Source organism: Nerophis ophidion, linkage group LG16 (assembly GCF_033978795.1).
Source record: "Nerophis ophidion isolate RoL-2023_Sa linkage group LG16, RoL_Noph_v1.0, whole genome shotgun sequence".
NCBI lineage: Eukaryota > Metazoa > Chordata > Actinopteri > Syngnathiformes > Syngnathidae > Nerophis > Nerophis ophidion.
The window spans coordinates 54451926-54475965 of NC_084626.1; the positions used below are offsets into that span (position 1 = coordinate 54451926).

The 24040-nt window shown below is 39.9% G+C and overlaps 1 protein-coding gene across 1 annotated transcript; it reads right to left on the reverse strand.

Moving 5' to 3' along the window:
* Positions 1 to 4895: 4895 nt before the first annotated feature.
* On the reverse strand, positions 4896 to 17212 carry LOC133535608 (chromosome partition protein Smc-like; the record flags this gene model as incomplete). Its single annotated transcript, XM_061875565.1, has 2 exons — positions 4896 to 7663; positions 17125 to 17212. Coding segments are annotated over 2 exons (2232 nt in total), but the record flags the coding sequence as incomplete, so codon positions are not given.
* Between the last annotated feature and the right edge of the window lie 6828 nt (positions 17213 to 24040).

A 24040-nucleotide genomic window follows, 5' to 3' on the forward strand; every position in this document is an offset into this window, starting at 1 on the left:
GCAAACATTTTATTGCTTTGATCAAACATCCCGATATTCACCGGGGTGTTTGACCACTACGTGCTGCACATAATATGTCAATTTGACGCATCACATATGTAGGATTTTATTTTGAGGGTCTCTAGACTCCACTGCAGCGGAGAGCATTAACCCCGCCCCCTGCAGCACTATTTAAGGCTGCTCCTGTTTGAAACAGGCTCATCCTCCCCCCGGCAGTCTAGAGAAACTCTCCTGCTGTGAGGAAACACAGGTAAGGCGACCTTAGCCATGGAGTTTCCAGGAAGCACCCTTTACCTACTGGGGAACTTGAAGACCCCTCAGCAGGCGTGGCTCAGCCAGCCTGACAAAAAGCGCGTCGCTGGATATCTATCCAACATGTGTTTGTCACTGCATTTAACGCCCCATTTGATTTCTTCCAGGGTCCTTGGGGGGTCCTGCGTTTGGTGCGGGCGTTGCCTGGACAGGTTGTAGACGGACCATGCAAAACCTCCTCTTCCCCTAACCCTAACTTTATCATAACCCTACCATAGTCCTGGCTCTTATCCTATCCTAACCCTAATCTTGTTATTACTTGTGCAACAATTTGTCAAGGCTTTAGGACTAATAATTGATGATTATGGCATAACAATGGGCTGATGGAGGAAGTTCTCTGCCACCTAGATTGTCTTTTAAAACTTCAACGGGGACAAACCATATCTAAGGTGTATTGTTTATATTTCAATTATTATTTTTCATAATTTAGAACGATTTATAGTAATATCCAGGTTAATTATGCAGTGCACTTTAGTAACCAGTTTTGTCCGCCAGGTGGCACTAGCTATCTATTTATATATGCATGTTGCTTCTTCTGTATTCATTCTGCTGGGGTGCCAGATCGAGGACAGAACGACTTCCACACTCTAAGCTTATTTGACTTTTATTTCCCTTTTTAATTTATATGGCACATCACGCCTGATGAAGGTAGACTATACCGAAACGTTGCATGGTTTTGTCATAGTTTTGTAAATAGTGCTTTTTTTTTCCATGTCTCTCTTTATTTTTGCCTTTTAGCTGCTCATATACACATTTATTTACGGTAGCCTTTTTTTTTATTGGATATAACGTCTTGAGTTTTTGCGGATGCAGCCGCTATTGTCAGCTCAAACAACAAAGAGCAGACACGCGGACGGTCGCCATTAATGCTAACCATTAGCCCGCATCAAGATGGGCATGGCTTTGATGCTGGGCCACGCACACTGGGCATGGCTTTGATGCTGGGCCACGCACACTGGGCATGGCTTTGATGCTGGGCCACGCACACTGGGCATGGCTTTGATGCTGGGCCACACACACTGGGCATGGCTTTGATGCTGGGCCACGCACACTGGGCATGGCTTTGATGCTGGGCCACGCACACTGGGCCACGCACACTGGGCCACAAAAGATGGGCATGGCTTTGATGCTGGGCCACACAAAAGCGACCATATAGGTTATTGAATACAAAACTGAGGTAGCCCCCGAGACAATCATTTCGGCCTCAAAATTAGATGTATGCAAAATATCAATTATGATACATCATCAAAAAATATTACTAAACATCATTGGCCACCAACTATTATGAGAATGGTAAACACACGGACTAACATGATCAGGACTGCACACAACAATATGATCAGATTAACATGATCAATCAATCATCAATCAATGTTTATTTATATAGCCCCATATCACAAATGTCTCAAAGGACTGCACAAATCATTACGACTACAACATCCTCGGAAGAACCCACAAAAGGGCAAGGAAAACTCACACCCAGTGGGCAGGGAGAATTCACATCCAGTGGGACGCCAGTGACAATGCTGACTATGAGAAACCTTGGAGAGGACCTCAGATGTGGGCAAACCCCCCCCCCCCCCCCCCACATCAAGGCCTGCCCACATCAAGGCCTGCACACAACAATGCCGGCACACGGACTAATATGATCAGGCCTGCACACAACAATATGATCAAATTAATATGATCAGGCCTGCACACAACAATATGATCAGATTAATATGATCAGGCCTGCACACAACAATATGATCAGACTAACATGATCAGGCCTGCACACAACAATATGATCAAATTAATATGATCAGGCCTGCACACAACAATATGATCAGATTAATATGATCAGGCCTGCACACAACAATATGATCAGACTAACATGATCAGGCCTGCACACAACAATGCCAACACTCGGACTAACATGATCAGGCCAACACACAACAATGCCGGCACACGGACTAACATGATCAGGCCTGCACACAACAATATGATCAGATTAATATGATCAGGCCTGCACACAACAATATGATCAGATTAATATGATCAGGCCTGCACACAACAATATGATCAGATTAATATGATCAGGCCTGCACACAACAATATGATCAGATTAATATGATCAGGCCTGCACACAACAATATGATCAGATTAATATGATCAGGCCTGCACACAACAATATGATCAGATTAATATGATCAGGCCAACACACAACAATACCGGCACGCAGGCCCAGATCTCAGTGAATGCAAAACATTGGGCTGACACAACAATTGGCATATTGAGGAATCATTACACAAATTCCTTAAAAATTGAGATGGACGAGCTGACTCCTTTAATTGACTCAAATTGGAGTTCACTTTTTTTGTCGCCTTTAACTGGGCCAAGAAAAAATTGGGCTCAAAATTGACTGGTAACACCCTACAAAAAGTGGAGACCCAAATCACTTGGCTGGTGTCACCTGACCCCCACATGGCCGCAACAACTGGAGACCAGGAAGGTGGAGGATGAGCAGCACCATCAGGACCGGCCAATGACGTCACACCGGCGACTCCCCCAGCTCCATCCCCAAAACCTCGGGCCCAGGCGGAGATCCATGGAGAGTTCCCTCCTACTACTTGCACGGCACCGGCTGTCCGCACAACTCCACAACGGTCCAGCATACATGTCCAGGCTAGCTACTCTGCTCCTGTGACGCAAGATGGCAGTAGAATGCGAGAATGCAGAAGTCCTGTGATTGACTGGAGACCATGGACCAGCGGACCCCAGGCCCCCCAGGTACGAAACAGGACTCATTGTGAACCCCCTCCCACCTGCAGGCGGCTTGGGACGGAGAGGTCGAGACGTACGAGTGCTGAACGCACCCGGCCTCCTGACTACAGCTGGTTCATGCCCGCTCTCGAAGCAACAAGAGAGTCCAGCACCGCCCCCCCAGAGGTGCTGATACAGTGGCTCCGATGGTGGACTGGCCTACCTCACAAGGGGAGCCCTCATTTGGTATAACATGTCCGATTTGCCTCTTTCGGGGTCCTCTGGGTAGGGCGTGGCATCGCATTGGCGGATTGTGATTGACTGTGCAACCCCCCCCCCCCCTCTCTCTCTTGCTCTCTCTCTCTCTCTCTCGCTCTTTTTAACCAGACCCTCTTAACCTAACTGCACGTAAGTGCAAAGCCAAACCCAGTTATCAACAGCACCGGGAAACGCCGTCAGTTTCGCTGGGCCCGAGCTCACCTAAGATGGACTGATGCAAAGTGGAAAAGTGTTCGGTGGTCTGACGAGTCCACAATTCAAATTATATTTGGAAACTGTGGACGTGGTGTCATCCGGACCAAAGCGGAAGCGAACCATCCTGACTATTATTGACACAAAGTGTAAAAGCCAGCATGTGTGATGGTATGGGGGTGTATTAGTACCCGAGGCATGGGTAACTTACACATCTGTGAAGGCACCATTTAATACGGAATGGTCCATACAGGTTTTGGAGCAACTATGTTGTCATCCAAGCAATGTTATTATGGACGCCCCTGCTTATTTCAGCAAGACAATGCCAAGCCAAGTCTTACAAAAGCGTGGCTTCGTAGTAAAAGACTGCGGGTACTTTCCTGGCCCACCTGCAGTCCAGACCTGTCTCCCATGGAAAATGTGTGGCACATTATGAAGCGTAAAATACGACAGCGGAGACCCCGGACTGTTGAAGGACTGAAGCTCTACATAAAACAAGAATGGGAAAGAATTCCACTTTCAAAACTTCAAGAATTAGTTTCCTCAGTTCCCAAACGTTTATTGAGTGTTGTTAAAAGAAAAGGTGATGTAACACAGTGGTGAACATGCCCTTTCCCAACTACTTTGGCACGTGTTGCAGCCATTAACTATGATTTGCAATAAAATATAAAGTTTATCAGTTTGAACATCAAATATGTTGTCTTTGTAGTGCATTCAACTGAATATGGCTCGAAAAGGATTTGCAAATCATTGTATTCTGTTTATATTTACATCTAACACAATTTCCCAACTCATATGGAAACGGGGTTTGTAATATCGGAAATTATTGGCTTCAAAATCATTGTTTTTTGATTTTGAAAAAGTAACATTTTTGACTTTTTAAAACGCCGCTGTGTACACGGGCGTAGGGAGAAGTACAGAGCGCCAATAAACCTTAAAGGCACTGCCACTGTGTGGCGGCCCAATCACATAATATCTACAACTTTCCACACACAAGTGAATGCAAAGCATACATGGTCAACAGCCATACAGGTCACACTGAGTGTGGCCGTATAAACAACTTTAACACTGTTACAAATATGCGCCACACTGTGAACCCACACCAAACAAAACTGACAAACAACATTTTGGGAGAACATCCACACTGTAACACAACATAAACACAACAGAACAAATACCCAGAACCCGTTGAAGCACTAACTCTTCCGGGAGCCACAATACACGCCGTCGCTACCCCCTACAACCCACCTCAACCTCCTCATTCTCTCTCCTGGAAAAGCATGTCCCAAATTCCAAACTGCTGTTTTGAGGCATGTTAAAAAAAAAAAAATGCATTTTGTGACTTCAATAACAAATATGGCAGTGCCATGTTGGCATTTTTTTTCCAAAACTTGAGTTGATTTATTTTGAAAAACCTTGTTACATTGTTTCATGCATCAAACAGGGCATCACAACAAAATTAGGCATAATGTGTTCATTCCACCACTGCATACATCGGTTGATATCGGTATCGGTAATTAAGAGTTGGACAATATCGGAATATCGGCAAAAAAGCCATTATCAGACATCTCTATCCTTGGATGTATTTTAGAGCAAAGGACATTAAAACACATCGGGTGATTCAAACCTGAACTATTTTCTAAATAAAAGGGAATTAATATGTACCTTCATTTGAAAATTAAGCATGTCCCATCTTTACAAAATAAAACAAATGTATGAAAATGTTTATGTTTAAGTCCACACAAGATATATTTTCATCATGAGCTGAGGTTGTACAAACAGGAAATATCTGATATTGTGTATAAATATGTTTTATTTCTCTCTTTTTTTTTTTTTTTATGGGAAATCTCCTCATGGGGATGTTTAGAACGGAAAAAAGCATTTTAGGCCCACTCTGATTTTGTAGCAGCACTCAAGAATGTTTTCATACGTCGCCAGTTGGGAGTCAGGAGCAGCTTCTTCCTCCTTCTAGAAGGCCTCACTGCTTCACCACCTCAACCACTTCCACCAGCAACCTCTGCACTTTTACAAGCTTTGGCAGCTTTAGAAGCTTCAGCAGGTTGAGCAACTTCAGCGGTTTCATCAGCTTCCAAAGATGCAGCCGTTTTAGCAGCTTCAGCAATTTTTGCAACTTCAGCGGTTTCAGCAACTTCTACAGATGCAGCTGTTTTAGCAACTTCAGCAATTTTAGCAGCTTCGGCAGTTATAGAAGCTTCAGCAGTTTCAGCAACTTCTACAGATGCAGCCTTTTTAGCAGCTACAGCAATTTTTGCAACTTCAGCGGTTTCAGCAACTCCTACAGATGCAGCTGTTTTAGTAGCTTCAGCAATTTTAGCAACTTCAGCGGTTTCGGCAGTTTTAGAAGCTTCAGCGGTTTCAGCAACTTCAACAGGTGTAGCCGTTTTAGCAGCTTCAGCAATTTTTGCAACTTCAGCGGTTTCAGCAACTTTTACAGATGCAGCCTTTTTAGCAGCTTCAGCAATTTTAGCAACTTCAGCAATTTTAGCAACTTCAGCAGTTTTGGAAGTTTTAGCAACTTCAGTAGTTTCAGCAGCTTCTCCAGATGCAGCCGTTTTAGCAGCTTCAGCCTTTTTAAGAGCCTCAGCTTCTTCTATACTTAGAGCGGATTCAGCAGTTTTGGCCGTTTCAGCTATTTGAGAAGCTTGTGCTGATTTAGCAGCTTTGACATCTTGTGCAGTTTTAGCGCCTTGAGCCGATTCACCGATTGCGGCAGTTTCAAACAACTTAGAAGATTCAGCAACTTCCGCTGATTCAGCAACTTCAGCAACTTTAAAAACCCCAGCAGATTTTGCCGATTCAGCAACTTCAGCAACTTTAAAAACCCCAGCAGATTTTGCCGATTCAGCACTTTTAGCAGTTTCACCAACTTCTGGACCTTGAGCTGAGTCAGCAGTTTTAACTGATTCAGCCGTTTCGGCAGATTTAGCAGTTTCAGCAATTTTAGCTGATTTATCAGTTTCAGCAGATTGATCAGTTTCAGAAATTTTAGTAGTTTCAGCAGATTTAGCTGATTTAGTAGTTTCAGCAGATTTAGCAGTTTCAACAATTTTAGCAGTTTCAGCAGATTTAGCAGTTTCCGCAACTTTAGCTGATTTAGTAGTTTCAGCAGATTTAGCAGTTTCAACAATTTTAGCAGTTTCAGCAGATTTAGCAGTTTCCGCAACTTTAGCTGATTTAGTAGTTTCAGCAGATTTAGCAGTTTCAACAATTTTAGCAGTTTCAGCAGATTTAGCAGTTTCCGCAACTTTAGCTGATTTAGTAGTTTCAGCAGATTTAGCAGTTTCAACAATTTTAGCAGTTTCAGCAGATTTAGCAGTTTCCGCAACTTTAGCTGATTTAGTAGTTTCAGCAGATTTAGCAGTTTCAACAATTTGAGCAGTTTCAGCTGATTTAGCAGTTTCCGCAACTTTAGCTGATTTAGTAGTTTCAGCAGATTTAGCAGTTTCAACAATTTTAGCAGTTTCAGCAGATTCAGCAGTTTCAGCAATTCTAGCTGATTCAGCAGTTTCAGCAATTTTAGCTGATTCAGCAGTTTCAGCAATTCTAGCTGATTCAGCAGTTTCAGCAATTTTAGCTGATTCAGCAGTTTCAGCAATTCTAGCTGATTCAGCAGTTTCAGCATGAGTGTGGATGAGACAGGTGGTCATTTCAGTGCGAACTTGAGGTGTGGGACTCTTCAAGGCATTTACCTCCACCAGGTTTTGGGACTTAGGAGCGGCCTGGTCTAAGGTCTGGCTGTGTTGAGCGTGGAGTCGTGCGTCTTTGTGCGTCTCCTGTTTTCCATCCTCATCTTTTGGGTTGGAGCCAACATCCGCTGTGGACATTTCCACCGCTGGCCGTGTCGGACTGGGACTGGAAGCGTGGGTGTCCTCCTGTGAGGTCATGTGATCTCCGTCACCGGGCGCCTTGGGGGCCACGTCCCCGTCTTGGTGTTTGGGGATGTCGGATGAAACGGTAGGCCGCCCCTCGCTGGTGCGCGTGGAAATGAAGTCTCGGTCAGGACTTTGTGGTGCAGAGAGGGAGAGTGAGGCCAGGCTGGAGCGGCTGGAATGTCCCAGCAGGTCTGGGGTGTCGTTGCACAAGTTGTACCTCTGCAGAATGGCTGCTTCTGACACCACTGCAAGACAAATGTACTTTCACTCTGGGACTGCCTCTGACACCACTGCAAGACAAATGTACTTTCACTCTGGGACTGCCTCTGACACCACTGCAAGACAAATGTACTTTCAATCTGGGACTGCCTCTGACACCACTGCAAGACAAATGTACTTTCACTCTGGGACTGCCTCTGACACCACTGCAAGACAAATGTACTTTCACTCTGGGACTGCCTCTGACACCACTGCAAAACAAATGTACTTTCACTCTGGGACTGCGTCTGACACCACTGCAAGACAAATGTACTTTCACTCTGGGACTGCCTCTGACACCAGTGCAAGATAAATGTACTTTCACTCTGGGACTGCCTCTGACACCACTGCAAGACAAATGTACTTTCACTCTGGGACTGCATCTGACACCACTGCAAGACAAATGTACTTTCACTCTGGGACTGCCTCTGACACCACTGCAAGACAAATGTACTTTCACTCTGGGACTGCCTCTGACACCACTGCAAGACAAATGTACTTTCACTCTGGGACTGCCTCTGACACCACTGCAAGACAAATGTACTTTCACTCTGGGACTGCCTCTGACACCACTGCAAGACAAATGTACTTTCACTCTGGGACTGCCTCTGACACCACTGCAAGACAAATGTACTTTCACTCTGGGACTGCCTCTGACACCACTGCAAGACAAATGTACTTTCACTCTGGGACTGCCTCTGACACCACTGCAAGACAAATGTACTTTCACTCTGGGACTGCCTCTGACACCACTGCAAGACAAATGTACTTTCACTCTGGGACTGCCTCTGACACCACTGCAAGACAAATGTACTTTCACTCTGGGACTGCCTCTGACACCACTGCAAGACAAATGTACTTTCACTCTGGGACTGCCTCTGACACCACTGCAAGACAAATGTACTTTCACTCTGGGACTGCCTCTGACACCACTGCAAGACAAATGTACTTTCACTCTGGGACTGCCTCTGACACCACTGCAAGACAAATGTACTTTCCCTCTGGGACTGCCTCTGACACCACTGCAAGACAAATGTACTTTCACTCTGGGACTGCCTCTGACACCACTGCAAGACAAATGTACTTTCACTCTGGGGCTGCCTCTGACACCACTGCAAGACAAATGTACTTTCACTCTGGGACTGCCTCTGACACCACTGCAAGACAAATGTACTTTCACTCTGGGACTGCCTCTGACACCACTGCAAGACAAATGTACTTTCACTCTGGGACTGCCTCTGCTGCAAGACAAATGTACTTTCACTCTGGGACTGCCTCTGACACCACTGCAAGACAAATGTACTTTCACTCTGGGACTGCCTCTGACACCACTGCAAGACAAATGTACTTTCACTCTGGGACTGCCTCTGACACCACTGCAAGACAAATGTACTTTCACTCTGGGGCTGCCTCTGACACCACTGCAAGACAAATGTACTTTCACTCTGGGACTGCCTCTGACACCACTGCAAGACAAATGTACTTTCACTCTGGGACTGCCTCTGACACCACTGTAAGACAAATGTACTTTCACTCTGGGACTGCCTCTGACACCACTGCAAGACAAATGTACTTTCACTCTGGGACTGCCTCTGACACCACTGCAAGACAAATGTACTTTCACTCTGGGACTGCCTCTGACACCACTGCAAGACAAATGTACTTTCACTCTGGGGCTGCCTCTGACACCACTGCAAGACAAATGTACTTTCACTCTTGGACTGCCTCTGACACCACTGCAAGACAAATGTACTTTCACTCTGGGACTGCCTCTGACACCACTGCAAGACAAATGTACTTTCACTCTGGGGCTGCCTCTGACACCACTGCAAGACAAATGTACTTTCACTCTGGGACTGCCTCTGACACCACTGCAAGACAAATGTACTTTCACTCTGGGACTGCCTCTGACACCACTGCAAGACAAATGTACTTTCACTCTGGGACTGCCTCTGACACCACTGCAAGACAAATGTACTTTCACTCTGGGACTGCCTCTGACACCACTGCAAGACAAATGTACTTTCACTCTGGGGCTGCCTCTGACACCACTGCAAGACAAATGTACTTTCACTCTGGGACTGCCTCTGACACCACTGCAAGACAAATGTACTTTCACTCTGGGACTGCCTCTGACACCACTGCAAGACAAATGTACTTTCACTCTGGGACTGCCTCTGACACCACTGCAAGACAAATGTACTTTCACTCTGGGACTGCCTCTGACACCACTGCAAGACAAATGTACTTTCACTCTGGGGCTGCCTCTGACACCACTGCAAGACAAATGTACTTTCACTCTGGGACTGCCTCTGACACCACTGCAAGACAAATGTACTTTCACTCTGGGACTACCTCTGACACCACTGCAAGACAAATGTACTTTCACTCTGGGACTGCATCTGACACCACTGCAAGACAAATGTACTTTCACTCTGGGGCTGCCTCTGACACCACTGCAAGACAAATGTACTTTCACTCTGGGACTGCCTCCGACACCACTGCAAGACAAATGTACTTTCACTCTGGGACTGCCTCTGACACCACTGCAAGACAAATGTACTTTCACTCTGGGACTGCCTCTGACACCACTGCAAGACAAATGTACTTTCACTCTGGGTCTGCCTCTGACACCACTGCAAGACAAATGTACTTTCACTCTGGGACTGCCTCTGACACCACTGCAAGACAAATGTACTTTCACTCTGGGACTGCCTCTGACACCACTGCAAGACAAATGTACTTTCACTCTGGGACTGCCTCTGACACCACTGCAAGACAAATGTACTTTCACTCTGGGACTGCCTCTGACACCACTGCAAGACAAATGTACTTTCACTCTGGGACTGCCTCTGACACCACTGCAAGACAAATGTACTTTCACTCTGGGACTGCCTCTGACACCACTGCAAGACAAATGTACTTTCACTCTGGGACTGCCTCTGACACCACTGCAAGACAAATGTACTTTCACTCTGGGACTGCCTCTGACACCACTGCAAGACAAATGTACTTTCACTCTGGGACTGCCTCTGACACCACTGCAAGACAAATGTACTTTCACTCTGGGGCTGCCTCTGACACCACTGCAAGACAAATGTACTTTCACTCTGGGACTGCCTCTGACACCACTGCAAGACAAATGTACTTTCACTCTGGGACTGCCTCTGACACCACTGCAAGACAAATGTACTTTTACTCTGGGACTGCCTCTGACACCACTGCAAGACAAATGTACTTTCACTCTGGGACTGCCTCTGACACCACTGCAAGACAAATGTACTTTCACTCTGGGGCTGCCTCTGACACCACTGCAAGACAAATGTACTTTCACTCTGGGACTGCCTCTGACACCACTGCAAGACAAATGTACTTTCACTCTGGGACTACCTCTGACACCACTGCAAGACAAATGTACTTTCACTCTGGGACTGCATCTGACACCACTGCAAGACAAATGTACTTTCACTCTGGGGCTGCCTCTGACACCACTGCAAGACAAATGTACTTTCACTCTGGGACTGCCTCCGACACCACTGCAAGACAAATGTACTTTCACTCTGGGACTGCCTCTGACACCACTGCAAGACAAATGTACTTTCACTCTGGGACTGCCTCTGACACCACTGCAAGACAAATGTACTTTCACTCTGGGTCTGCCTCTGACACCACTGCAAGACAAATGTACTTTCACTCTGGGACTGCCTCTGACACCACTGCAAGACAAATGTACTTTCACTCTGGGACTGCCTCTGACACCACTGCAAGACAAATGTACTTTCACTCTGGGACTGCCTCTGACACCACTGCAAGACAAATGTACTTTCACTCTGGGACTGCCTCTGACACCACTGCAAGACAAATGTACTTTCACTCTGGGACTGCCTCTGACACCACTGCAAGACAAATGTACTTTCACTCTGGGACTGCCTCTGACACCACTGCAAGACAAATGTACTTTCACTCTGGGACTGCCTCTGACACCACTGCAAGACAAATGTACTTTCACTCTGGGGCTGCCTCTGACACCACTGCAAGACAAATGTACTTTCACTCTGGGACTGCCTCTGACACCACTGCAAGACAAATGTACTTTCACTCTGGGACTACCTCTGACACCACTGCAAGACAAATGTACTTTCACTCTGGGACTGCATCTGACACCACTGCAAGACAAATGTACTTTCACTCTGGGGCTGCCTCTGACACCACTGCAAGACAAATGTACTTTCACTCTGGGACTGCCTCCGACACCACTGCAAGACAAATGTACTTTCACTCTGGGACTGCCTCCGACACCACTGCAAGACAAATGTACTTTCACTCTGGGACTGCCTCTGACACCACTGCAAGACAAATGTACTTTCACTCTGGGACTGCGTCTCCAAACATTGTGGGCGTGTGTACATCAACATGTTTACCTTCTTCTTGCCATTTCAACTTAAACCAACCTTTGGATCGCCAAAATTACAAACCTGCTGGCTTTTTCCTACGTCTTCACTATAGAAACACTAGGAACTGATTTTTCCAGCTTGGAATGAGGCGGTGATGACGGCCTACCTTTAGGTTTGTAGTCCCGCCCCTTACGCCACGTAGCCAAGATGGCCACTATTGACAATGTTGAGTGTCCGTCATTGCACACTCAACACTTGGGGAGTGACAGTGTACTGCATTTTGTTGTATAGTGATCAGTGTGAAGTATGCACCTGAAAGACTAAGTATACAAGTGTAACACACCTAAAGTATTAAGGGTAAGTACGTATACAAGTGTGAACGCACTTAGTAGACTTTGTCACACCTATTATATTGAGGATAAGTACATATACATGTGTGAACACACTTATGCACTTGAAAGACTAAGTGTAAGTATACAAGTGTAACACCTAAAATATTGAGGGCAAGTTAATCCACTAGTGTGAACACACTTGGAAGACTAAGTGCAAGTATACAAGTGCAACACACTTAAAGTATTGAGGGTAAGTACACATACAAGTGTAAACACACTTATGAACTTTGAAGACTGAGTGTAAGTATACAATTTAACACCTAAAATATTGCGTCTTAGTATAACGTATACTGTACAAGTGTGAACGTACTTTTGCACTTGAATTACTAAGCGTGCAAGTGTAACACACTGGAGAGATTGAGGGTAAGTATACACGTGTGAACACACTTATGCACTTATGCACTGGAAAGACTCAGTGTGCAAATGTACCACACTTGAAAGATGAATGCAAGTATGCATGAGTGAATGCACTTATTCACTTGAAAGACTGCCTGATTTACTAAATCCATCCATCCATCCATCCATCCATCATCTTCCGCTTATCCGAGGTCGGGTCGCGGGGGCAACAGCCTAAGCAGGGAAACCCAGACTTCCCTCTCCCCAGCCACTTCGTCTAGCTCTTCCCGGGGGATCCCGAGGCGTTCCCAGGCCAGCCGGGAGACATAATCTTCCCAACGTGTCCTGGGTCTTCCCCGTGGCCTCCTACCGGTTGGACGTGCCCTAAACACCTCCCTAGGGAGGCGTTCGGGTGGCATCCTGACCAGATGCCCGAACCACCTCATCTGGCTCCTCTCGATGTGAAGGAGCAGCGGCTTTACTTTGAGTTCCTCCCGGATGGCAGAGCTTCTCACCCTATCTCTAAGGGAGAGACCTGTCACACGGCGGAGGAAACTCATTTCGGCCGCTTGTACCCGTGATCTTATCCTTTCGGTCATGACCCAAAGCTCATGACCATAGGTGAGGGTGGGAACGTAGATCGACCGGTAAATTGAGAGCTTTGCCTTCCGGCTCAGCTCCTTCTTCACCACAACGGATCGGTACAACGTCCGCATTACTGAAGACGCCGCACCGATCCGCCTGTCGATCTCACGATCCACTCTTCCCTCACTCGTGAACAAGACTCCTAGGTACTTGAACTCCTCCACTTGGGGCAGGGTCTCCTCCCCAACCCGGAGATGGCACTGCACCCTTTTCCGGGCGAGAACCATGGACTCGGACTTGGAGGTGCTGATTCTCATTCCGGTCGCTTCACACTCGGCTGCGAACCGATCCAGCGAGAGCTGAAGATCCCGGTCAGATGAAGCCATCAGGACCACATCATCTGCAAAAAGCAGAGACCTAATCCTGCGGTTACCAAACCGGAACCCCTCAACGCCTTGACTGCGCCTAGAAATTCTGTCCATAAAAGTTATGAACAGAATCGGTGACAAAGGACAGCCTTGGCGGAGTCCAACCCTCACTGGAAATGTGTTCGACTTACTGCCGGCAATGCGAACCAAGCTCTGGCACTGATCGTACAGGGAACGGACCGCCACAATAAGACAGTCCGATACCCCATACTCTCTGAGCACTCCCCACAGGACTTCCCGAGGGACACGGTCGAATGCCTTCTCCAAGTCCACAAAGCACATGTAGACTGGTTGGGCAAACTCCCATGCACCCTCAAGAACCCTGCCGAGAGTATAGAGCTGGTCCACAGTTCCACGACCAGGACGAAAACCACACTGTTCCTCCTGAATCCGAGGTTCGACTATCCGACGTAGCCTCCTCTCCAGTACACCTGAATAAACCTTACCGGGAAGGCTGAGGAGTGTGATCCCACGATAGTTGGAACACACCCTCCGGTCCCCCTTCTTAAAGAGAGGAACCACCACCCCGGTCTGCCAATCCAGAAGTACCGCCCCCGATGTCCACGCGATGCTGCAAAGTCTTGTCAACCAAGACAGCCCCACAGCATCCAGAGCCTTAAGGAACTCCGGGCGGATCTCGTCCACCCCTGGGGCCTTGCCACCGAGGAGCTTTTTAACTACCTCAGCGACCTCAGCCCCAGAAATAGGAGAGTCCACCACAGATTCCCCAGGCACTGCTTCCTCATAGGAAGACGTGTTGGTGGGATTGAGGAGGTCTTCGAAGTATTCCTTCCACCTATCCACAACATCCGCAGTCGAGGTCAGCAGAACACCATCCGCACCATACACGGTGTTGATAGTGCACTGCTTCCCCTTCCTGAGGCGGCGGACGGTGGTCCAGAATCGCTTCGAAGCCGTCCGGAAGTCGTTTTCCATGGCTTCCCCGAACTCTTCCCATGTCAGAGTTTTTGCCTCCGCGACCGCTGAAGCTGCACACCGCTTGGCCTGTCGGTACCTGTCCACTGCCTCCGGAGTCCTATGAGCCAAAAGGACCCGATAGGACTCCTTCTTCAGCTTGACGGCATCCCTCACCGCTGGTGTCCACCAAGGGGTTTTAGGATTGCCGCCCCAACAGGCACCAACTACCTTGCGGCCACAGCTCCGATCTGCCGCCTCGACAATAGAGGTGCGGAACATGGTCCACTCGGACTCAATGTCCAGCATCTCCCTCGTGACATGTTCAAAGTTCTTCCGGAGGTGGGAATTGAAACTTTGTCTGACAGGAGACTCTGCCAGACGTTCCCAGCAGACCCTCACAATGCGTTTGGGCCTGCCAGGTCTGTCCGGCATCCTCCCACACCATCGCAGCCAACTCACCACCAGGTGGTGATCGGTAGAAAGCTCCGCCCCTCTCTTCACCCGAGTGTCCAAAACATGAGGCCGCAAATCCGATGACACAACTACAAAGTCGATCATGGAACTGCGGCCTAGGGTGTCCTGGTGCCAAGTGCACATATGGACACCCTTATGTTTGAACATGGTGTTTGTTATCGACAAACTGTGACGAGCACAAAAGTCCAATAACAAAACACCACTCGGGTTCAGATCCGGGCGGCCATTCTTCCCAATCACGCCTCTCCAGGTTTCACTGTCGTTGCCAACGTGAGCGTTGAAGTCTCCCAGTAGGACAAGGGAATCACCCGGGGGAGCACTTTCCAGTACTCCCTCGAGTGTTCCCAAAAAGGGTGGGTACTCTGAACTGCTGTTTGGTGCATAAGCACAAACAACAGTCAGGACCCGTCCCCCCACCCGAAGGCGGAGGGAGGCTACCCTTTCGTCCACCGGGTTGAACTCCAACGTACAGGCTTTGAGCCGGGGGGAAACAAGAATTGCCACCCTAGCCCGTCGCCTCTCACTGCCGGCAACGCCAGAGTGGAAGAGGGTCCAATCCCTCTCGAGAGAAGTGGTTCCAGAGCCCTTGCTGTGCGTCGAAGTGGGTCCGACTATATCCAGCCGGAATTTCTCGACTTCGCGCACTAGCTCAGGCTCTTTCCCCCCCAGTGACGTGACGTTCCACGTCCCAAGAGCTAGCTTCTGTAGCCGAGGATCGGACCGCCAAGTGCCCTGCCTTCGGCTGTCGCCCAGCTCACAATGCACCCGACCTCTATGGCCCCTGCTATGGGTGGTGAGCCCATTGGAGGGGTGACCCACGTTGCCTCTTCGGGCTGTGCCCGGCCGGGCCCCATGGGAACAGGCCCGACCACCAGGCGCTCGCCATCGTGCCCCACCTCCGGGCCTGGCTCCAGAGGGGGGCCCCGGTGACCCGCGTCCGGGCGAGGGAAATCTGGGTCCATGATTTTTCATCTTCATAAAGGTCTTCGAGCTGCTCTTTGTCTGATCCCTCACCTAGAACCTGTTTGCCTTGGGAGACCCTACCAGGGGGCTTTATGCCCCCGGACAACATAGCTCCTAGGATCATTGGGACACGCAAACTCCTCTACCACGATAAGGTGGCAGCTCAGAGAGGAGTGATTTACTAAATGTGAACTGAAAAGACTAATAAGTATGCAAGTGTAACACACTTGAAAGATGAATGCAAGTATGCATGAGTGAATGCACTTATTCACTTGAAAGACTGTCTGATTTACTAAATTTGAACTGAAAAGACTAAGTATGCAAGTGTAACACACTTGAAAGATGAATGCAAGTATGCATGAGTGAATGCACTTATTCACTTGAAAGATTAAGTGTCCGATTTACTAAATGTGCACTGAAAAGACTAAGTATGCAAGTGTAATGGACTTGAAAGATGAATGCAAGTATGCATGAGTGAATGCACTTATGCACTTGGGAGACTAAGTGTCTGATTTGCTAAAAGTCTTTGTGTGCTGAAAGGCGTGCCAACTTGATTGCACACGCAAAGCTGATCTACTCCAGGTGTGCAAAGTGTACTGCATGGGTAAAGTGAGCAGAATAAGGCGTGTGTCTTCATTATTGTTGCTAAATATACAAAAGGTCCACAAGACTGGGAGAAAAAGATGCAAATGTAGCTGTTAAGCACATGCAATGTGATTTATCAACACTCATCACCGTTTTGCGAGCACTGTTTAGTGTTTTCTTTAGCGGCCCTGAAAAGTAGGTCCGTACTGACACACACACACACACACACACACACACACACTCGATGCTGGTGCTGCAAAGAGAATCCTCAGTCAGACGTGTGTGACAAGATGTTTGCATGCTCTGTCAGGAATGGTATCGGCACTTTAGTAAATCAGGCCCTGAATATGCAAGACGGCGTTTGATTTTGTACCTTTGGTGACTTCCTTGTCCAGCATTTGGAGGAGGACGTCCTCATAAATGTTGTCCGTGTCCACAGAAGTTTTAAGGACCTCAAGTTCCTACATTAACAAAGTGGTTTTAGTTAAGACTTTGGTCTTTAGTTTGTATTTATTCCTTATATTTTGAAAAAACAATTGAAATAATAGTGAATCTTATGCAAACATACATGTTTAGTGTATAAATATAAGTGTATGAGAAACCAAACTTATGTAAAAAAAAATAAAAGAAACAAAAAAAAAGGAAAAAAAGAGAGAGAGACGGAGAGGACCGGACTTATTAAGAGGGAACGTGCGCCCTCCTGTGGAGTTCTGTCGCAACTGCACACATAAAGAAATTCATTATTTCCAAGTGTGCCTTATTTAGAGGATAATAAATACATGTTTACTGTATGAATATTAAATATATGATTAGTATATGATTACATATACGTTTAGTATATGATTATTAAATACATGTTCAGTGTATTAATATTAAATACATGTTTAGTGTATGAATATTAAATACATGTTCAGTGTATTAATATTAAATACATGTTTACTGTATAAATATTAAATATATAAATATATAAATAAATATAAGGGACGGCGTGGCGCAGTGGAAGAGTAGCCGTGTGCAACCCGAGGGTCACTGGTTCAAATCCCACCTAGAACCAACCTCGTCACGTCCGTTGTGTCCTGAGCAAGACACTTCACCCTTGCTCCTGATGGGTGCTGGTTGGCGCCTTGCATGGCAGCTCCCTCCATCAGTGTGTGAGTGTGTGTGTGAATGGGTAAATGTGGAAGTAGTGTCAAAGCGCTTTGAGTACCTTGAAGGTAGAAAAGCGCTATACAAGTACAACCCATTTATTTATTATTTATTTATATGATTAGTATATGATTACATATACGTTTAGTATATGATTATTAAATACATGTTCAGTGTATTAATATTAAATACATGTTTAGTGTATGAATATTAAATACATGTTTAGTGTATAAATATTAAATACATGTTTAGTGTATAAATATTAAATACGTGTTTATCCATCCATCCATCCATTTCCTACCGCTTATTCCCTTTCGGGGTCGCGGGGGGCGCTGGCGCCTATCTCAGCTACAATCGGGCGGAAGGCAGGGTACACCCTGGACAAGTCGCCACCTCATCGCAGGGCCAACACAGATAGACAGACAACATTCACACTCACATTCACACACTAGGGCAATTTAGTAAATACGTGTTTAGTGTATTAATATTAAATCAATGTTTAGTGTATGAATATGTATAAATGTTTAGTGTATAAATATCAAATACATGTTTAGTGTATGAATATTAAATACATGTTTAGTGTATAAATATTAAATACATGTTTAGTGTATTAATATTAAATATATGTTTAGTTTATTAAAATTAAATACATGTTTTTGTATTAATATTAAATACATGTTTAGTGTATTAATATTAAATACATGTTTAGTGTATGAATATTAAATACATGTTTAGTGTATAAATATTAAATACAGGTTTAGTGTATTAATATTAAATACATGTTTAGTGTATAAATGTTAAATACATGTTTAGTTTATGAATATTAAATACATGTTTGGTGTATTAATATTAAATATATGTTTAGTTTATTAAAAATTAAATACATGTTTTTGTATTAATATTAAATACATGTTTAGTGTATAAATATTAAATACATGTTTAGTGTATTAATATTAAATACAGGTTTAGTGTATTAATATTAAATATATGTTTAGTTTATTAAAATTAAATACATGTTTTTGTATTAATATTAAATACATGTTTAGTGTATTAATATTAAATACATGTTTAGTGTATAAATATAAGTGTATGAGAAACCAAACTTATGTAAAAAAAATAAATAAAAGAACCCCCAAAAAAAAGGAAAAAAAGAGAGAGAGACGGAGAGGACCGGACTTATTTAGAGGGAACGTGCGCCCTCCTGTGGACTTCTGCCGCAACTGCACACATAAAGAAATTCATTATTTCCAAGTGTGCCTTATTTAGAGGATAATAAATACATGTTTACTGTATGAATATTAAATATATGATTAGTATATAATTACATATACGTTTAGTATATGATTATTAAATAAATGTTCAGTGTATTAATATTAAATACATGTTTAGTGTATGAATATTAAATACATGTTTAGTGAATAAATATGAAATACATGTTTAGTGTATAAATATTAAATATATGTTTAGTGTATTAATATTAAATCAATGTTTAGTGTATTAATATTAAATACAGGTTTAATGTATTAATATTGAATATATGTTTAGTTTATTAAAATTAAATACATACTTTTGTATTAATATTAAATACATGTTTAGTGTATTAATATTAAATACATGTTTAGTGTATAAATGTTAAATACATGTTTAGTGTATGAATATTAAATACATGTTTAGTGTATTCATATTAAATACATGTTTAGTGTATTAATATTAAATATATGTTTAGTTTATTAAAATTAAATACATGTTTTTGTATTAATATTAAATACATGTTTAGTGTATTAATATTAAAAACATGTTTAGTGTAAAAATGTTAAATACATGTTTAGTGTATTAATATTAAATATATGTTTAGTTTATTAAAATTAAATACATGTTTTTGTATTAATATTAAATACATGTTTAGTGTATTAATATTAAATACATGTTTAGTGTATGAATATTAAATACATGTTTAGTGTATAAATATTAAATACAGGTTTAGTGTATTAATATTAAATACATGTTTAGTGTATAAATGTTAAATACATGTTTAGTTTATGAATATTAAATACGTGTTTAGTGTATTAATATTAAATATATGTTTAGTTTATTAAAATTAAATACATGTTTTTGTATTAATATTAAATACATGTTTAGTGTATTAATATTAAATACATGTTTAGTGTATTCATATTAAATACGTGTTTAGTGTATTAATATTAAATATATGTTTAGTTTATTAAAATTAAATACATGTTTTTGTATTAATATTAAATACATGTTTAGTGTATAAATATTAAATACATGTTTAGTGTATGAATGTTAAATACATGTTTAGTGTATTAATATTAAATATATGTTTGGTTTATTAAAATTAAATACATCTTTTTGTATTAATATTAAATACATGTTTACTGTATGAATATTAAATACATGTTTAGTGTATTAATATTAAATACATGTTTAGTGTATGAATATTAAATACACGTTTAGTTTATGAATATTAAATACATGTTTAGTGGATAAATAATAAATACATATTTAGTGTATTAATATTAAATATGTGTTTAGTTTATTAAAATTATATAAATGTTTTTGTATTAATATTAAATACATGTTTAGTGTATGAATAATACCTACAAGTTTAATGTTTGAATATTAAATACATGTTTAGTGTATGAATGTTAAATACATGTTTATGAATATTAAAGATATGTTTAGTTTATTAAAATTAAATACATGTTTTTGTATTAATATTAAATACATGTTTAGTGTATGAATATTAAATACATGTTTAGTGTAAAAATATTAAATATATGTTTAGTGTATTAATATTAAATATATGTTTAGTTTATTAAAATTAAATACATGTTTTTGTATTAATATTAAATACATGTTTAGTGTATGAATGTTAAATACATGTTTAGTGTATAAATATTAAATACATGTTTAGTGTATTAATATTAAATATGTTTAGTTTATTAAAATTAAATACATGTTTTTGTATTAATATTAAATACATGTTTAGTGTATTAATATTAAATACATGTTTAGTTTATGAATACTAAATACATGTTTAGTGGATAAATAATAAATACATATTTAGTGTATTAATATTAAATACACGTTTAGTGTATGAATGTTAAATACATGTTTAGTTTATGAATATTAAATACATGTTTAGTGTATAAATGTTAAATACATGTTTAGTTTATGAATATTAAATACATGTGTAGTGTATTAATATCAAATATATATTAAGTTTGTTAAAATTAAATAAATGTTTTTGTATTAATATTAAATACATATTCAGTGTATAAATATTAAATACATGTTTAATGTATAAATATTAAATATTATTATTAAATATAAATTTAGTTTTCCTTGCCCTTTTGTGGGTTCTTCCGAGGATGTTGTAGTCGTAATGATTTGTGCAGTCCTTTGAGACATTTGTGATTTGGGGCTGTATAAATAAACATTGATTGATTGATTGATAGTGTATTAATATTAAATATATGTTTAGTTTATTAAAAATTAAATACAGGTTTTTGTATTATTAAATACATGTTTAGTGTATAAATATTAAATACATGTTTAGTGTATGAATATTAAATACACGTTTAGTGTATGAATATTAAATACATGTTTAGTTTATGAATATTAAATACATGTTTAGTGGATAAATAATAAATACATATTTAGTGTATTAATATTAAATATGTGTTTAGTTTATTAAAATTATATAAATGTTTTTGTATTAATATTAAATACATGTTTAGTGTATGAATGTTAAATACATGTTTATGAATATTAAAGATATTTTTAGTTTATTAAAATTAAATACATGTTTTTGTATTAATATTAAATACATGTTTAGTGTATAAATATTAAATACATGTTTAGTGTATTAATATTAAATATGTTTAGTTTATTAAAATTAAATACATGTTTTTGTATTAATATTAAATACATGTTTAGTGTATAAATATTAAAAACATGTTTAGTGTATAAATGTTAAATACATGTTTAGTGTATTAATATTAAATATATGTTTAGTTTATTAAAATTAAATACATGTTTTTGTATTAATATTAAATACATGTTTAGTGTATAAATATTAAATACATGTTTAGTGTATAAATATTAAATACATGTTTAGTGTATTAATATTAAATATATGTTTAGTTTATTAAAATTAAATACATGTTTTTGTATTAATATTAAATACATGTTTAGTGTATAAATATTAAATACATGTTTAGTGTATTAATATTAAATACATGTTTAGTGTATAAATATTAAATACATGTTTAGTGTATGAATATTAATTACATGTTTAGTGTATAAATATTAAATACATGTTTAGTGTATGAATATTAAATACATGTTTAGTGTATTAATATTAAATACATGTTTGGTGTATAAATAATAACTACATATTTAGTGTATGAATATTAAATACATGTTTAGTGTATTAATACATCAAATACATGTTTAGTGTATTAATATTAAATATATGTTTAGTTTATTAAAATTAAATACATGTTTTTGTATTAATATTAAATACATGTTTAGTGTATTAATATTAAATACATGTTTAGTGTATAAATATTAAATACATTATTAGTGTATTAATATTAAATACATGTTTTTGTATTATATTAAATACTTGTTTACTGTATAAATATTAAATACATGTTTAGTGTATTAATATTAAATATATGTTTAGTTTATTAAACTTAAATACATGTTTTTGTATTAAAATTAAATACATGTTTTTGTATTAATATTAAATACATGTTTAGTGTATGAATATTAAATACATGTTTAGTGTATAAATATTAAATACATGTTTAGTGTATTAATATTAAATATGTTTAGTTTATTAAAATTAAATACATGTTTTTGTATTAATATTAAATACATGTTTAGTGTATTAATATTAAATACATGTTTAGTGTATAAATGTTAAATACATGTTTAGTGTATTAATATTAAATATATGTTTAGTTTATTAAAATTAAATACATGTTTTTGTATTAATATTAAATACATGTTTGGTGTATTAATATTAAATACATGTTTATTGTATTAATATTAAAAAATGTATAGTTTATTAAACTTAAATTCATGTGTTTGTATTAATATTAAATACATGTTTAGTGTATGAATATTAAATACACGTTTAGTGTATGAAAATAAATACATGTTTTTGTATTAATATTAAATACATGTTTAGTGTATTAATATTAAATACATGTTTAGTGTATAAATATTAAATACATGTTTAGTGTATAAATATAAGTGTATGAGAAACCAAACTTATGTAAAAAAAAAATAAAAGAAACCAAAAAACAAGGAAAAAAAGAGAGAGAGACGGAGAGGACCGGACTTATTTAGAGGGAACGTGTGCCCTCCTGTGGACTTCTGCCGCAATAGCACACATAAAGAATTCATTATTTCCAAGTGTGCCTTATTTAGAGGATAATAAATACATGTTTACTGTATGAATATTAAATATATGATTAGTATATAATTACATATACGTTTAGTATATGATTATTAAATACATGTTCAGTGTATTAATATTAAATAAATGTTTAGTGTATGAATATTAAATACATGTTTAGTGTATAAATATTAAATACATGTTTAGTGTATGAATATTAAATACATGTTTAGTGTATTAATATCAAATCAATGTTTAGTGTGTGAATATTAAATACATGTTTAGTGTAAAAATATTAAATATATGTTTAGTGTATTAATATTAAATATATGTTTAGTTTATTAAAATTAAATACATGTTTTTGTATGAATATTAAATACATGTTTAGTGTATTAATATTAAATACATGTTTAGTGTATGAATGTTAAATACATGTTTAGTGTATAAATATTAAATACATGTTTAGTGTATTAATATTAAATATGTTTAGTTTATTCAAATTAAATATATGTTTTTGTATTAATATTAAATACATGTTTAGTGTATAAATATTAAATACATGTTTAGTGTATTAATATTAAATATGTGTTTAGTTTATTAAACTTAAATACATGTGTTTGTATTAATATTAAATACATGTTTAGTGTATGAATATTAAATACACGTTTAGTGTATGAATATTAAATACATGTTTAGTTTATGAATACTAAAT